General features: G+C 41.2%; 2 protein-coding genes across 4 annotated transcripts in view; one reads left to right on the forward strand and one right to left on the reverse strand.

Moving 5' to 3' along the window:
* LOC307043614 (uncharacterized protein) overlaps positions 1-5,397 on the forward strand; it is a 307,614-nt gene extending 302,217 nt beyond the window's left edge. The window contains exon 2 of the mRNA XM_079688175.1: positions 4,180-5,397. The gene's annotated coding sequence lies outside the window, so the exon portion shown is untranslated. The remainder of the gene's footprint in view (positions 1-4,179) is intronic.
* The window catches only part of adgrd2 (adhesion G protein-coupled receptor D2), a 53,312-nt gene that overhangs the window by 10,600 nt on the left and 23,784 nt on the right, over positions 1-18,928 (reverse strand). For 2 of the 3 annotated variants that reach the window (XM_079688170.1, XM_079688169.1), the window contains exons 19-21: positions 18,805-18,925; positions 12,528-12,569; positions 12,337-12,390 (exon numbers count right to left, since the gene is read on the reverse strand). In XM_079688170.1, the coding sequence (XP_079544296.1) occupies positions 12,337-12,390; positions 12,528-12,569; positions 18,805-18,925 (217 nt within the window). Of the gene's footprint in view, positions 1-5,526; positions 6,367-12,336; positions 12,391-12,527; positions 12,570-18,804; positions 18,926-18,928 lie in introns of those variants that run through there. The other variant, XM_079688171.1, reaches the window with a different exon arrangement.

Raw genomic sequence — 18,928 nt, forward strand, 5'->3', positions numbered from 1 at the left:
CGCCAATTATGGGATGTCACCATATGCCGTTTCCATGGCAACGCTTCCCTCTCCAAAAAACCCGGTATTGTCGTAAATCAACGGAAAATCATCCAAACGGCACCAGACTTCAGATGATGACTAATGGTCTGGCCCTCAACAGCTCTATGCCAATTATGGGATGTCATCATATGCCATTTCCATGGCAACAGATCCCTCGCCATGAAACTCGGTGTTGTTCTAACTCAATGGAAAATCGTCCAAACGGCACCAGACTTCATATGATGGCTAATGGTCCGGCCCTCAACAGCTCTATGTCAATTATGGGATGTCATCATTTGCCGTTTCCATGTCGACAGTTCCCTCGCCAGAAAATACGGTGTTGTTGTAAGTCAATGGCAAATCTTCCAAACAGCACCAGACTTCAGAATATCATTAATGGTCCGGCCCTCAACAGCTCTATGTCAATTAGGGGATGTCATCATATGCCGTTGCCATGGCAACAGATCCCTCGCCATGAAACACGGTGTTGTCGTAAATCAATGGAAAATCGTCCAAACGGCACCAGACTTCAGATGACAGTTAATGGTCCGGCCCTCAACACCTCAATATGACAATACTGAGTTTTCCCTCAAAAGATGTTGCCATGGCAACGCTTCTCTCGCCGTTAAGCACAATATTGCTATAACTCCTGTGTAAATGTTAAAAAACTGTTCAAACTTCACATGTGTGCTAACCGTCAAGCCCTCGAGACATATATGTGTCAGTTTTGAGATTTCGTCAAATTTAGTTGCTATGGTAGCAAAATTGTCGCCGTGAAACACGGTTTTCTCATAACTCCAGTTAACATGCTCCAAACGGCCCAAAACTTCACAGGTTTGATAACGATTCAGCCCTCAACAAAATTAAGCATATTATGGGGTGTCATCAAATGCCGTTGCCATGGCGACAGATCACCCGCCATCAAACACAATGTTTGTGTTACTGCTGTAACTCAAAGACATTGTCCGATCGGCCTGAAACTTCCCACGTTTGCCAATGGCCGAGTCCTTGAGACATCTAGATACACACGTCGACGTGCGGACAACAGCCTGCGGAGCGTCGAAGACCCGCTCAACGCTGCTTGCAGCTTTAATTTTATTCATAATTATTTGTGTTTTTCGTCAGAATGTATTATGGCAACCATGTCTCGGTGTCTCCTAAAAATTATGTTCCCACAGAACGAAACTGCATTCTCAATTACGTTTCGCTAGAAACTTATTTTCTCCTAAGTGACGTTTGTTATGAACGTATTTCAAATATGTTTATTTTCTACATATCTTCTAGAAACATATTTTCTCCCACGGTACGTTCGTTATGAACGCATCTCAAATACGTTTATTTTTTCTACATATCTTCTAGAAACATATTTTCTCCCACGTTACGTTTCTTATGAACGTATCTTAAATACGTTTATTTTCTACATATCTTTGCCATTTATTGTCTTGCTTATAATAATGATAATAGTCATTTATAAATATAATTTTAGAGCACACATTTGAAATTAGTAGGCGAGGCTGTAATTTCGCCAGCCGAACTCTCATGAGCGAGGCAGAAAATAATAGTTTTAACATGCCAAAAAGCTGCTGTGTCGTTTATTGCACCTCAAACATTAAAACAAATCCAGAGTTACGTGTTTCTTCCTCTAAGAAGATAGGACAGTGACAGAAAATGTCTGTGGCTTCATGCAGGCTTGATTTCCCAAATGACTGCGTTGGTTTCCCCAAAAGTGGGCGGGGCTGTAAAGTGACGTAGATTTTACTCTCATCTATTATTCAAAACCATTCTATTTATTCTAACGTAAATTACATGCCAGTGTGTTATCTTTTTATTTATTTGTTTTTATTTTAAATCGAATAATGTCTGACTTTTTTTCCCGTGGGGCTTAGAGCCTCAAAATACTGAAATCTGTATTTTTGAAAATCTTTTTTTCCTTCTAATTTGTTATTCTTTTCTAAATAACACACTGTTATTTACTCAACAATAACACACAATTATCGTTGTTTTTATTTATTCGTTTAATTCTATAATCTTGGGCTTTTTAGCATGCTTTTTAGCCGTAAATAAAGTCACCGGAAACAGACGTAGGCCTATAAGGGACATTTCGAGCGATACACACCACAAACCCACTGAACTGATTACCCAAGATCCTCAGCTAGAAGCTCGGTGATTGGATTGGTTAGCTGCAATGCATGTTGGGATATGATGTTAATTCGATATGATATCCGAAAACATAAAATAAATAAATAATAATAATACTTTATTCAGAGTGTTCTTGCTTTTCTCTTTGGAAGTCATCACATAACGGCATTGTAATACACGGTTCGGCTGCATTACATATTACGCATCTGCCGTAGTTCTTTATTTATAGAGCCCTGATGAGAAGACTTCTGGACAAACTGGAAGAACTGACGCCAAAACTGAATATGTGACGTGGATCATAAATATATCAACAATTAAACAACATCTTACATTTCTTTTCACAAAATACGTCTCCTTGCAATATCAATAGTAATTCGGCTGACTTTTATATTGGATCCAATTGGTAGATAGGTTATATTTACACCATAACGGTGCACAGCTGATAGAAAAGGACTTGTAGTTTTTAAAGATATTACTGATTTTCTTTGAATATAAGAATGTAAATACTGAGTTGAGAGAATAGTCAGGGGATTTGGGTGATGGGAGACACATCTATGGAATCACAATTTCAATAGCTTACCATTAAATGACGGATATGCCTTTCTGTCTGTGATGTTTTACAAATCAGATATTAATGTGTAGAAGTAAAACATGAGTGTGCAAGTCGATGTTGACAGCATAACAACTGGTGACTTCTAGAATTGTGTGAGTAACATTCTGTTTTTAGACTTCTCTGTTTCAGTGTGTGTAAATTCTCTGTAGTTGATCTGACTGAAATTGTGATTTTAAATCTCAAAACCGCTACAGTATCTGTCAGGCAGAAAGGTCCGTGTACTTTTTGTCAGTTTGATTTTTCGTTTAAACCAAAAGCCAAAAAACGGATATACCAGCCTTTTTTCGTTTTTGATTTAAAACGGAAAACCAAAGCCGTTTTTCCGTTTTTGTTGTCTGAACCCAAAGACGGATAACGAGAAAACATAATAAAAAAAAGGTAAGTGTACATTTTGTTAGTTTGATTTTTTGTTTTAACCAAAAAATGAAAATACCAGCCTTTTTTCGTTTTAAATCAAAAACGAAAAAACGGGAAACCAAAGCCGTTTCCCCGTTGTTGTTGTTGTTGTTGTTGTTGTTGTGTGAATCAAAAAACGGATAACAAGAAGACCTAATACCAAAAACGGTCTGATTCTGGTTTTTGATAACAACTTCATTCAATTTTCCGTTTTGTATTGAAGAATGAAGAAAAGCAGTCCGGTGGACCGGAGGTTAAAGAACATATTTCAAAATAAAAGACATGCTGTAAAAGTTAAATCCTGGAACCCAGAAGTCTGACGAGGATACGCTTATCTCTGCATTCACATGCAGATATGCATTTATAGAGATCAATATAGTATGCAAGCACTGTGCATAACTTTATTTCGCTGACTTCCGGTTTGTACTGTGTCGGTAAATCCAGTGTCCAGCTTATTATTTTTCTTCAACAAGTTGGATTACATTGAAAGAAAGAGGGACAGTATGTGCACTCCTAATGAACATACTTTGTATTGTGTATGTGTCAGGGTGTTATGCTACAGGTCCATGAAGACAGGCCCCACAGTGAGTTCAGGATGGAGTGTTACTGTCTTAGTTACCGTCTGGTTCAACATGTTCCTGGGGATTTGGCTCATTTTAGACATGTTAGACACAGCCAGTAGTAAAACATCAACTTTAATATAACTAGCACAAGGTAGCTACTCCCCAGAAATGGACTGACTGGTCTGTGTGTGCTGCACAGAGGTCACAGTTGTGTTTTGTTCCTGTTCTGTTGTTAAAGAGTTATTTTTCTTCGTTCATAGTATGAAAGTGAATCAATTCATATCAGTCTGTATAAGAAGTTGTAAGTATAGAAAACATCTAGGAACAAAGATATGACTTTGTATTTACTCCTTAAAATAGCACAATGTTATTAAACCAACATCTTACCCTAAAATAAATAATACAAAGCAAACTGAATACATATTTATTTTGTTTCTCTTATTACAGGTGGGGCTGAAAGACTCGACCCCCGTTGAGCTGGAGCATCATGGCTGCAGGTGTGACGTGTGTTAATCTCCTGCTCCAGTCACATGACTCCCAGTGGGTCCCCAGTACTCAGCTGTACAGAGCAGAGCAGCAGTGGTACAAACCAAGAACTATGGCAAGTCTGAGAATAATGTCATTGTAATTCAAATGCTAAAACTACACACTCATCATGTCTCATACACACATTCTCATCATTGCTATATATTGCTTAAACCCAGTGTGTAAAACCAGGCCCGGTAGAGAACATGGCTGGGATGTCCGCAATCCAAAGCAGAGAACAATGTCAGAGAAAGTAAAGTGAGAGATTAGTAGTTATGTGCAAGCAAGCTATGCACACAGAATAGCTTATGTGTTGATGTCTCTGAGAGCTGAGAGCTGCTGGATCTGTCTGCCCTCAAAGTGCCAGGGATCTAGGACTTCACTGCTGCTTCTGCACCATAGGTATCCCTGTGAGGTGCCACTAGTGGACTCTGCTCTCGGTAAAGTTCAAGCTGGCATATGAACATCACCATGACAGCTAGAAGTCACACCGCTGGCCACCACCATGCTCCACCACGACCAGATCTATCACTGTCTGGCTACAGTCTACAACCATCTGCATGCGTTTTTTGTTGTTGTTGTGAACATTAACAGCTGCCCTTAAGGGGATAGTTCTGGTCTTTTGAAGTGGGGTAGTATGTGGTATATATATCAATAATCAGTGTACTACCTACAGTAGTCGTGTGGAGAAACATACAGGAGCCCCGGCACAGCAGAGCCATGTACTGCTGAGGACGTGGGCAAAAGCAACATTTATTTTATCCACCCAAAAAAGCTATATCAGTTTAAGTGTACATTATTTAATGCTAAAAATGAATGCACATGTTAAAATTAGATAACTTAGAAACCTGAGCTTGAACACTTTGTTGTGCACAACAATGGAGGCCAATCTTGGAGAGAGAGTTAGAGGAAGAGGCAAATGCAATATACTGTATTTTGTCTTCAGTACCATACAGTAACTATGTTCATGTCATCTTCACTCTCAGTAAAGTCATTGTGTCTGATACTGTTATGAGTATTGAGAATAAACCTATTTGTGTGTTTTCACATTGCATGTGTTCATTCATAGTCCATATTTACAGCGTGCTACAAATGAAAATGCCTAACACTTTGACTTGAATGTCTTGTTTATTAATCAACTAATGGACAGTGTTTCAATTCAGTTCATGTAAGCTGTAGTTCCAGTAATCCAACATTCGGCTCACAGATAGCAAATAAGCTTGACTCGGACAAAATAGGTCTCAGGATAGTTTGTTTTTTACTTACATAAAAAGCTATCAAATACAAACACATATTCTCTCAGTTCAAAAAACGATGTTGCTCGGGGCTTCTTTCTCCTTCTCACACCACAATCACCAGCAGCTGCCGTTGGCTATAACGTATCGTAATCACGTACAGCTGCGGTCGTCTATGCCGTCAATTTCACACGGCTGGTTCAAATAAATGATATGATAGCACTAATAACAAAGGATTATAATATTCAAATATACATTTTAACATATGGCTCCTACATAAGCCTTACACACACTATTTTGAGCGTCTAGTGATTATGGCCTGCATGTCTTTCTGTTCTAACTCAGCTGTCAGCTTCTTAGCAGTTTAGACAAACATCACATTCATAATGTAGACTAGTTGGACAAAATAATGCTTAACAACTGTTCCATTACTGAGTGAACTGTTTTAGGGGTCGACTGTATGATATATTGTTCTCCCGCTTGCTGCTGGGTGCAGGTGAAAGTAGGGTGACAGTTCTGTTCACATCGCTGACATTTGTCACAGGTAAATCTGGCAGGTTTGCAACAAACATGACTTTGTTCAATGGTTGTCAGACAGCGACAAGCTGGACACTGGATTTGCCGACACAGTACAAACCGGAAGTCAGCGAAATAAAGTTATGCACAGAGCTTGCATACTTGTATTAATCTCTCTAAACGCATATCTGCATGTGAATGCAGAAATAAAAATATCCTCGTCAGCATGGGTGCCGGAAGCAGGGGGGCCAAGGGTCGTCAGACTTCTGGGTCTTTTACAGCATTGCCATTACATCCTCGTATCTTTTATTTTGAAATATGTTCTTGCTTCCGGTCCACCGGACTGCTTTTCTTCATTCTTCAAAACAAAACCCGAAAATTGAATGAAGTTGTTATCAAAAACCAAAACCTGACTGTTTTTTAAATTAGGTCTTCTTGTTATCCGTTTTTTTATTCAGAAAATGGCTTTGGTTTCCCGTTTTTGATTTAAAACGAGAAAAGGCTGGTATTTTCGTTTTTTTGGTTCAAAAAAAAAAAAAAAAACAACAAAACGTACAGACTTTTTTTTATTAGGTTTTCTCGTTCTCCGTCTTTTGATTCAGACAACACAAACGGGAAAACGGCTTTCGTTTTCCGTTTTTTCGTTTTAAATAAAAAACGAAAAAACGGAAAAAAGCTGGTATTTTCTTTTTTTGGCTCTTGGTTTAAACGAAAAATTAAACTAACAAAAACGTACACGGACCCAGAAACTTGGGACAACTCATTTGCTAGGGTTAACTTTGATTTAAACATTTGTAGAATACTAAGAGCTTTATTGAGTAGGTGTAACTGTATTAAGGGTTAAACTCATAACTTTATAACTTAGGCTTTAATGTAATTGTAAAACCATTGTGCCACTGAAAATACAATAACAACTCAGGAGGGAGGCAGTCTAGATTTCCTTTGAGGGCCACCAGCTGCAGAGAGTTAACTAATTAAAGGGGCGTGGCCCCACAGCTGTGAGAAATCAGCAATCAGGTGGCCATTTTAGGTAACTTTCCTGGAGCGTCAGACAGAAGAAGACATTAGAGTCCGGTGGGAGTCACGAGGGAGGCAAAGAGGAGGCAACTCCTACTCAGATTGAGCTAAGTATCGCTGGTGTTTTCTTTTGTTTTCTTTTATTCTTTTTGTTTTTTTAGCCCCTCATGCTATAATCATGTGTATTTTCTCCATTCCTGTTTATGTGTCTTCTCGCTGGCCCCGTGTATCTCCTAATCGATATAACCGGCCTGCTCTCGTCTATCCCACATGCTCCACTGAGATCTAACATCTAGTTTCAGGCAGCCTGTGGAACTGCCAGTCAGCTGTTCCTAAAGCTGACTTCATCTCTGGCTACACTTCCCTGCAGTCTCTGGATTTCCTTGCTCTCATGGAGACCTGGATTACTCCATCCAACACAACCACCCCAGCAGCTCTCTCCACATCATATTCCTTCACCCACACACCCAGACCCTCTGGCAGAGGAGGTGGCACTGGTCTCCTGCTCTCTCCCAACTGGAGCTTTTCCCTCTTCAAGCTACCTAACTTCACTCCGTCCACCTTTGAATTCCATGCCGTCACAGTAACCCATCCTATACAATTAACCATTGTTGTTCTCTACCGTCCACCAGGCGCCTTGGGAGACTTCTTGGAGGAGTTAGATAATCTCCTCTCACACATCCCTGAAACTGGCCCTCCCGCTGTACTTCTCGGAGACTTCAACCTCCAGACAGGGAAGATATCTGAACTAACATCTCTGTTAACCACCTTTGCTTTCTCACTGTCTCCATCCCCACCAACTCATAACGCTGGCAATGTCCTTGATCTCATATTCTCAAGGAACTGCACTACTTCTAACCTCTCTGTAAACCCGCTCCACACATCCGATCACTTCTTCATTTCATTCTCTCTACCCCTTTCCAAACATAACAAACTAATCTCTTCTAATTCTGCACCTGTCCGCCGCAACCTTCGTTCCCTCTCCCCCTCTACCTTTGCCTCATCGGTGCTCTCAGCCCTCCCTTCCTCTGACTCGTTCCAACTCCTGCCTCCAAACACTGCTGCAGAAACTCTCTTCTCTACTCTCTCATCCACTCTGGACTCTCTCTGTCCTCTCACATCTCGGCAGGCTCGTCAGTCCCCTCCTGCTCCCTGGCTAAATGACGCACTGCGTGCTAATAGAACCATCCTTTCGGGCAGCAGAGCGGAAACGGTGGAAATCCATACACCATGACGACCTCCAGGCTTTAACATTATTCGACACGGTGAACCATCAGATCCTCCTTCGCACTCTCCAAGAACTTGGAGTTTCAGGCTCTGCACTTTCCCTCCTCACCTCATACCTCAAAGACCGCACCTACAGGGTTACTTGGAGAGGGTCCGAGTCCGACCCTTGTCAATTAACTACAGGGGTCCCTCAGGGCTCTGTTCTCAGTCCCCTCCTCTTCTCCCTGTACACAAACTCGCTCGGGTCTGTCATTAGCCCGCATGGTTTTTCATACCACTGCTACGCTGACGACACCCAATTAATTCTGTCCTTTCCCCGCTCAGAGACCCAGGTCGTCGCATGCATCTCTGCTTGTCTAGCGGACATCTCTCGGTGGATGTCTGTTCACCACCTCAAGCTCAACCTTGACAAGACTGAACTGCTTTTGCTTCCAGGAAAAGATTGTCCCACTCTTGACCTAACAATCAACTGGGCACCTCTGTTGTTTCCCCAACTCAGACTGCAAGGAATCTGGGTGTGACCCTAGATAACAAACTGTCCTTCACTGCAAACATCGCTGCAACAACCCGCTGCTGTAGATACACTCTTTACAACATCAGGAGGATACGTCCCCTCCTGACCCAGAAAGCGACGCAGATTCTGGTCCAGGCTTTCGTCATCTCACGCCTAGACTACTGCAACTCCCTCCTGGCTCGTCTACCTGCATGTGCCATCCGACCTCTGCAGCTCATCCAGAATGCAGCGGCTCGTCTGGTCTTCGACCTTCCTAAATTCTCCCACACCACGCCGCTCCTCCGCTCCCTTCACTGGCTTCCAGTAACTGCTAGAATCCACTTCAAGACCATGGTACTTGCGTACCATGCTGCAAATGAATCTGGCCCTTCCTACATCCAGGACATGGTTAAACCGTACACCCCAGCGTGTGCACTCCGCTCTGCATCAGCCAAACGGCTCGCTGCACCCTCACTGCGAGGAGGACCCAAGTTCCCATCAGCAAAAACATGTGGGTTTGCTAACCTGGCTCCAAAATGGTGGAATGAGCTCCCCATTGAAATCAGGACAGCAGAAAGCTTGCACATCTTCCGGCGCAGACTGAAAACTCATCTCTTTCGACTCCACTTCGAGCGATAGAATCATCAACAAAGCAGTAGATAGTAGTAGATACTAATAAAGGACTGGCTTATCTAAAGCCAGTTGAGTAGCACTTGAAATGTTTTAGCTCTATGAAACCTGATGTACTTATATGATTCTGTTTTCTTCAAGTTTGTATTTTGTTGGTCGAACGCACTTATTGTAAGTCGCTTTGGATAAAAACGTCAGCTAAATGCAATGTAAGGAGAAATAGTATAGCAATATCCTATAAAATTATGTAAAAACATGAATAAAAATACACATCTTCAGATGTTATACATACATAAGTGCCCTACACTAATAATACAAAGTTATTATTAGTATGCTGTGTGTACCTTGTGTGCACCGCTTAGTGGTTAAAGCACGTTATTTAATTATTTTTGTTGAATAATGGTATTTTCTTTTAATAATGTTATTTGATGAAAAAAATATTAAGAGTACATACTCTCATAGGGGGAAAGTAGAAGGTCGATGATAGAAATATAAAAAATCAAGAAGATACTGTAAGTGATCTCTACAATAAAATAGCACTTATTTTAACTGATATTATACACATTAATTATACTCTTATATGTAGATAGTATAAGAAATGTGCAGAATATGACAGTTTAATGGTGGAGGTACACACATATTGATAGATGTCTTGTAATGCACTGTTGAGGAACCTGTGACCCAAGTTTTTCATTCATTGCATAACTACACTGTAGTTGTGTTTATATGTCAATAAACCTTAGAACATTTTGAAATCTTGAAAGGAATGTGCAAAATAACAATTATATACAGTCTTTAATTAATAACGAGTAATGAATATACTTTATAGAGATCTGCAGATAAATGTTTAGTCTTCTCAAGCACCAACTATCAAATATCTCTCCTGATTGTTGGCACTTGACAATCACCTTCCCTGAATTTTACTCAGGTGTAACTAAAGTCTGCTTTAAGGGTTGTTTATATTTCACATCATTAATCAGAATCTGCAAAGTAACTAAAATAAATGTAGTGGAGTAAAAATACCAGGTTAACCTCCGAATTGTGTTGGAGTACAATTACAAAGTAACAATGAGCTGTCATGTGGGTATATATTAATGCTGCCCATTATGGATACAAGCAATTTTCACCCATTTAGTACTTACATGTTTTAAATTTGTATACACCAATTTGTTTCCTATCGCCTAAACCTCCAGGGCTGTACATAGTTTAATACTCAACTTCTAATTTTGGGAAAAACAAAAACGTCTTTTAAAACTACAATTCCCAGTAGAGACATGCCATAGAGAACATGTTGCGAAACAAATAGCCAGCATGTGTAGTTCTGGGGGGGCGTTCGAGTCCAGTTTTGAATAGTCTGCCGTGGTCTCGTTCCATTTCAAAGAGCTTGACGCTCGACGTAACCTTGGCGCACTGCCACTCCAACATCCACTCCCACAGCTTGAACATTAATCACGGGGTTTGTCAACGGGACTGTAGTCCCAAACGATAGCTGGGGATTATGGGTAGTGTAGTGTCTTCGGCCATCCTAAACTGAATTTTTTTTCGGATATCATATCGCATTAACAACACCACATCTGGCGTCACAGAGATCTTCTGTTACTGTCCTTTCTTCTTAGAGGAAGTACAGAAACATGTAACTCTGGATTTGTTTTAATGTTTGAGGTGCAATAAACGACACAGCAGCTTTTTGGCATGTTAAAACTATTATTTTCTGCCTCGCTCATGAGAGTAACAGCTGGCGAAATTACAGCCTCGCCTACTGATTTCAAATGTGTGCTCTAAAATTATATTTATAAATGACTATTATCATTATTATAAGCAAGAGAATAAATGGCAAAGATATGTAGAAAATAAACTTATTTAAGATACGTTCATAACGAACGTCACGTGGGAGAAAATAAGTTTCTAGCTAAACGTAATTGAGGATGCAGTTTAGTTCTGTGGGAACGTAATTGTTAGGAGACAGAGTTGCCATAATACATTCTGATGAAAAATACAAATGATTATGAATAAAAATCAAATAAAAGAAGCCTCCCGTGAGTTACTACAAGCTATAAAATAGATTTTAAAAGCTCACTCCAGGATGTTGTAGAAATGCGTGTGTGCACCACGACAAAGGAGCCTCATTCACTTTACATTGGGGTTGTTTGCGTGGTGCAAACATGTAAATGTAGCAAAGTTCGTGACTCCACCACGCAATGCGGTGTTAAGGAGTCATTGTGGAGTCACGCATTCTGGTGAGATCAGGTTGCCGCAGACCCATGCTTACAGCATTATAAACCTTTTTCTTACTCAATATCAAGCCACACTTATTGTTTTTACTTCGGCTGTGAGTGTTTGTGTGTGCTCAGGATGAGTTTTGCTTGTTCTCGCTGTATCGCCGAGAGGTTCGTTACTGCGATTTGCTGCGAGGAGCGGACAGACTTCCACTCCACGCAGCAGATCGCAGCAACGAGCCTCTCAACGTCCCGACCAATTGGAGCACACTGGGCTCACAGGGAGCGGGGGGCTGGAGCTCCAACAAGCCGTTTAGGACAGAGTGAATATACAGAGATGCTGTATGAGAAACCAATTTGAGTTTGGAAAATTGCACAGTATAAATCTATGTTAGTAGACCTCAACAATGGAATTATGATCAGTAGAAATGACCATGACATGGGACCTTTAAATAAAGTATGAGTGCGTCTACATCACCACTACTGAACCAAACCATGCCCATCCAATGTTAGCCAGCTAACATGTTATTTTCTGTCCTGTACTGATGGACCTGCAGTGAAAAAACTGAAAGGTTGACTTTAATTAAATGTATTATGTCAACACATTTCACATAACTGTATTAGGTTAGTTGAAAGCAATACTCTTTTAAGTTTAAATATAACATATTAGGTTCAACATAATATGATTGCTTCAACGTTTCAGTTTTTCAGTGTGTTCACTGCTGTGTTCCTTTTACTCACTCACCGTGAAAGATAAGGCCTTCCTCTTCTCTTTGATCCTCTTTATGGCATTCCTCACCTAAATGAGAAGCAGTGTTTACACCAAGTGGTTGGTCCAAACGGCTGGCAACCTCACACACCGTACAAACATACATTCTGAGATGTTGCCGCAGTGCTCCAGCAGCAGCTCGGACAATGGACTGAATGCCTCCTTACCTCAGTGTTGTAAACAGCATACACTAAGAAGATGTACAGGCCCTGTGGAGAGGGGAGAGGCACATGTGAGCGCTGGAAGTGGAGAAGAACAAATTCTATTTCCATTCATACAGCTTTGATTGACAATATCTTCAACAAGTCCATTTAGTCCTCCCCTCACTCTCAGTCAAACATTGCTGTACGAACAAAAAGAGAACTGTATTGCAAAATAGCTTTCATGCTCTCCATCTGTGTGTTTTTTACTCCCTCTTGGCATGAGCTTCAGTCAGATTCAGCAGGATGCAGCACTCAACACTCAGCTGAACTAAATCCAAATTGGTTCTCTTCCTTGTGTACCAGAAATGTAGTGGGAATACTACTCCATTCTCTTCATCCAAACATAAACGCTCCAATGCAGTGGTTGTAGCCCACCCCTCTTATGACCATGTTGCTTTTAGAGAATTTGTTTCTACATGAGCATGTGAGAGAAAGTGTGTTTACAGTCATGTGATACCTTCATACAGAGGGGCAAGATGCGATTATCTTTTAAATACTGGGATAACAGTGCACATTTATAGCGTTGCTTTTCAAACCCTGCTTACTTTCTCAGTGGGCGTAAATGTCAGCTTGTTCCTTTCCGACACTTGCGGAAATTGTTGGCCCTAACTCTCTTTTGGATCTGATTATCTGTGTTGACTGTTTATCTGTTTAGACTTGCCCTTTTCAAAACTAAATCACAAAACAGATGTGGCACCCCAATGTTCATGATAAAATGGTTTGTCAGTGCCTTCAACGAGATATATGAGCTTTTCAAAAAACGATTTCTTGAGTGATTTCTGATTTGCCACCTCTGTGTTAGGCTCGGTTTGGTTTAGGCGTTGGATGTTTGTCACGGCATGCAGACGGCAATCTGCTGTGTCAAAGTCAGACGCTCTGAACACCGCGGTTCTGTAACATCCCACTCACGCCTTTAATTATTCACATGGTCTCTTGTCATGAACACACTAACAAACAGTAGGTCATCTCAAATGTTCAAATTAGTGTGTTTAAAGATGTGATGTTAGTGATGTGGAGCCCGAGCACACAGAAAGGGAGATTACGTTATAACCATGGTAAACACTGTCAGATATGGGGACTGTTGTTGAGGGACTTTTAGGACACATTTATCTCACTATGACTCCATGATAGTTAATTGCTTTGTTATTCAAAATGCCTTACATACTACTGGCTTTGGTGTCTGATCCAGTGTTTAGCCTTTCTCTGTAATAAACAACTTTTCAAATTCTCTACACTGCTGAATCTGCTGTAGACAGAGGCCTTGGTGTATGTTGCTAGAAATATAGAAATGAATGTAAAAAAACAGTAAGACTACTATCATGGAAACAGAAGTGACCCTAGGGCTAGTTTAGAGATTAAAACCTCTACTGGATCTTATTATTTAGCCGTGTTGCTCTGCTTTCCTGGCCTTTAGACCTCTCCGTCATACTTTGCTTTTTATAGATTGTTGAAGTAAAATAGTAAAATAACTTTTTCTGTAAAGAGAAGACAGCGGGCTGACCCAGCTTCATCCTCCTACCTACATGAGGAAGAACTCCTACTGTTGTGTTATCTGCCCTCAGCTGAACACTGGCAGTAAATCTGAATTAACTAGCAGCTCTGTGGGGGTCACCCAGGGGCCAGCTCATTATGATTAATTAAAGACCAGTGAGGGGTGGGTGGGGTAAGACAATACAGGGGGAAGATGAGTGGACGGAGCGTATAATAACAAAAGGGATAGTGTGTGGAACCAGACTGAAGTTAGAGAGAGAGGAAGTGAGGTCTGTATTATCATGGGGGGGGGGGGGGGGGGAGATGGAGGGAGATGTGACCTGCCGTTCAAAGGAATCACTGCCTCCTCCCTCCCTCCCTCCCCACCCCCCCCACACACACACACACACACACACACACACACACACACACACACACACACACACACACACACACACACACACACACACACACACACACACACACACACACACACACACACACACACACACACACACACACACACACACACACACACACACACACACACACACACACACACACACACAATTTCTCTCAAGCAGCTGTAGGTGGGAATGGAGGGAAAGTTAAGACATCATTTAGCTTTCAGTTAAATGAATGTTGGTGAAAGCACTTTGTATTCTCTCCAATTTTCACATTTACTCCACAACATTTCAGAGGAAAATATTGTATTTTGTATTGCACTATATTTAGTCACTTTAGTTACTTCAAATAACCATATTCAAATTGTACAAAACATTAACTCAAGATAACACTTATTTCATCCCAAGACAAAATTCTACAGCTGCCACAAAGAAAAAAAAGAAAATAACTTTACCAGCTGCAACACATTAATGAATCAATAATGAATTCATCTTGTAGATATTTACTTGTACTTTTGTATGCTACAATCTTTGTGGTTACATTTGGAATAACAGAATGTTTGTAATAGAATATATTTTTTCACTACTTTCCACCTCTGTTCTATATTTTTTGGAAACACAACTCATGAAGTGGGGTCTGACGTTAGTCCCCGACCTGAAGTTTTTTTATGACTGTACACAGTGGATTCAAAAAGGTAACACTTTACAATAACAAAATCATCATGTAGAGCTCTCATCATACTTCAAGTGGTAATGGATAACATTTGTGCTTTCATTTATTATTACAAGGTCATATAATAAAATCAAGACAGCATGTGCGTAGAACCTTTAAAGTTGGTATGGCAAATTTAGCAAGCAATTTTACATCCATCAGCACCATCATTTATTTAGAGTTGTGTGTGTGTCTAACTGATGAATGTAATTCAATTGTGTTTCTCTTTAGATCTGGTTTAGGACTCTACCGACTGCTGAAGGACATATTTTTTTAACAACTAAATGTTCACCAGCTAGTCTCTGAAAGTGTCTGAGTAGGTTCTGTACAGCAGGTAGTATACAGTAGGTTCTGTACAGCAGGTAGTGTACAGCAGGTAGTATACAGTAGGTTCTGTACAGCAGGTAGTGTACAGCAGGTAGTGTACAGCAGGTACTGTACAGCAGGTAGTATAGAGCAGGTAGTGTACAGCAGGTAGTGTACAGCAGGTAGTGTACAGCAGGTAGTGTACAGCAGGTATACAGCAGGTGTACAGCATGTATAGAGCAGGTATAGAGCAGGTAGTATACAGCATGTAGTATACAGCATGTAGTATACAGCATGTAGTAATAGTATACAGCAGGTAGTGTACAGCAGGTAGTATACAGCAGGTAGTATACAGCATGTAGTATACAGCATGTAGCATACAGCAGGTAGTATACAGCATGTAGTGTACAGCATGTAGTATACAGCAGGTAGTATACAGCAGGTAGTGTACAGCATGTAGTACACAGCAGGTAGTATACAGCAGGTGTACAGCAGGTACACAGCAGGTTTTACAGCGTGTATAGAGCAGGTATAGAGCATTTAGTATACAGCAAGGAGGGTACAGCAGGTAGTATACAGCATGTAGTATATAGCAGGTATACAGCAGGATTTACAGCATGTATAGAGCAGGTATAGAGAAGTTAGTATACAGCAAGGAGGGTACAGCAGGTAGTATACACCATGTAGTATACAGCAGGTATACAGCAGGATTTACAGCATGTATAGAGCAGGTAGTATACAGCATGTAGTATATAGCAGGTATACAGCAGGATTTACAGCATGTATAGAGCAGGTATAGAGAAGTTAGTATACAGCAAGGAGTGTACAGCAGGTAGTATACAGCATGTAGTATATAGCAGGTATACAGCAGGATTTACAGCATGTATAGAGCAGGTATAGAGAAGTTAGTATACAGCAAGGAGGGTACAGCAGGTAGTATACACCATGTAGTATACAGCAGGTATACAGCAGGATTTACAGCATGTATAGAGCAGGTAGTATACAGCATGTAGTATATAGCAGGTATACAGCAGGATTTACAGCATGTATAGAGCAGGTAGTATACAGCATGTAGTATACAGCAGGTGTACAGCATGTAGTGTACAGCAGGTAGTGTACAGCAGGTAGTGTACAGCAGGTAGTATACAGCAGGTATACAGCAGGATTTACAGCATGTATAGAGCAGGTAGTATACAGCATGTAGTATACAGCAGGTGTACAGCATGTAGTGTACAGCATGTAGTATACAGCATGTAGCATACAGCAGGTAGTGTACAGCAGGTATACAGCAGGTAGCGTACAGCAGGTAGTATACAGCATGTAGTATACAGCATGTAGCATACAGCAGGTAGTATACAGCATGTAGCATACAGCAGATAGTGTACAGCAGGTAGTGTACAGTAGGTAGTGTACAGCAGGTATACAGCAGGTAGTGTACAGCAGGTATACAGCAGGTAGTGTACAGCAGGTAGTATACAGCAGGTAGTATACAGCATGTAGTATACAGCAGGTAGTATACAGCATGTAGTATACAGCATGTAGTAAACAGCATGTAGTATACAGCAGGTGTACAGCAGGTACACAGCAGGTTTTACAGCGTGTATAGAGCAGGTATAGAGCATTTAGTATACAGCAAAGAGTGTACAGCAGGTAGTATACAGCAGGTATACAGCAGGATTTACAGCATGTATAGAGCAGGTAGTATACAGCATGTAGTATACAGCAGGTAGTATACAGCAGGTAGTGTACAGCAGGTAGTATACAGCAGGTGTACAGCAGGTAGTGTACAGCAGGTAGTGTACAGTAGGTAGTGTACAGCAGGTAGTGTACAGCAGGTAGTGTACAGCAGGTAGTATACAGCAGGTGTACAGCCTGTAGTATACAGCATGTAGTATACAGCATGTAGTATACAGCAGGTAGTATACAGCAGGTTTTACAGCATGTATAGAGCAGGTAGTATGCAGCATGTAGTATACAGCAGGTAGTATACAGCAGGTGTACAGCATGTAGTATACAGCATGTAGTATACAGCAGGTAGTATACAGCAGGTAGTGTACAGCAGGTAGTATACAGCAGGTAGTATACAGCAGGTGTACAGCATGTAGTGTTCAGCAGGTAGTATACAGCAGGTAGTGTACAGCAGGTAGTATACAGCAGGTAGTATACAGCAGGTAGTATACAGCAGGTGTACAGCATGTAGTGTTCAGCAGGTAGTATACAGCAGGTAGTATACAGCAGGTTTTACAGCATGTATAGAGCAGGTAGAATGCAGCATGTAGTATACAGCAGGTAGTATACAGCAGGTATACAGCAGGTAGTGTACAGCAGGTAGTGTACAGCAGGTAGTATACAGCAGGTAGTATACAGCAGGTTTTACAGCATGTATAGAGCAGGTAGAATGCAGCATGTAGTATACAGCAGGTAGTATACAGCAGGTGTACAGCAGGTAGTGTACAGCAGGTAGTATACAGCAGGTAGTGTACAGCAGGTAGTATACAGCAGGTGTACAGCAGGTAGTGTACAGCAGGGAGTGTACAGCAGGTAGTATACAGTAGGTTCTGTAAAGCAGGTAGTGTACAGCAGGTAGTGTACAGCAGGTAGTGTACAGCAGGTGTACAGCATGTAGTATTCAGCATGTAGTATACAGCAGGTTGTATACAGCAGGTAGTATATAGCAGGTATACAGCAGGTTTTACAGCATGTATAGAGCAGGTAGTATACAGCATGTAGTATACAGCAGGTAGTATACAGCAGGTAGTATACAGCAGGTAGTATACAGCATGTAGTATACAGCATGTAGTATACAGCAGGTATACAGCAGGATTTACAGCATGTATAGAGCAGGTATAGAGCAGTTAGTATACAGCAAGGAGTGTACAGCAGGTAGTATACAGCATGTAGTATACAGCAGGTATACAGCAGGATTTACAGCATGTATAGAGCAGGTAGTATAAAGCATGTAGTATACAGCAGGTAGTATACAGCAGGTAGTATACAGCAGGTGTACAGCATGTATAGAGCAGGTATAGAGCAGGTATAGAGCAGGTAGTATACAGCAGGTAGTATAAAGCAGGTAGTGTACAGCAGGTAGTATACAGCATGTAGTATACAGCAGGTAGTGTAAAGCAGGTAGTAAACAGCAGGTAGTGTACAGCAGGTAGTACACAGCAGGTGGTATACAGCAGGTAGTGTACAGCAGGTAGTATACAGCAGGTGTACAGCAGGATTTACAGCATGTATAGAGCAGGTATAGAGCAGTTAGTATACAGCAAGGAGTGTACAGCAGGTGTCTGGAGCTGCCTGCTGCTCCTGAACACCACACTGTGAATGGGGAAGTGTGTGTGATTACCTGGAGGGCATTGAGAGCGATGAAGACGTAGGCCACCACTACGGACAGGTGGACCAGAACTCCACACAGCCAGGTCAGACCCAGCACCGGCAGCAGGATGAGGATGGGACGGGTCACAGCCCTT

The sequence above is a fragment of the Notothenia rossii genome, assembly GCF_949606895.1.
Source record: "Notothenia rossii genome assembly, chromosome: 6".
NCBI classification, from domain to species: domain Eukaryota; kingdom Metazoa; phylum Chordata; class Actinopteri; order Perciformes; family Nototheniidae; genus Notothenia; species Notothenia rossii.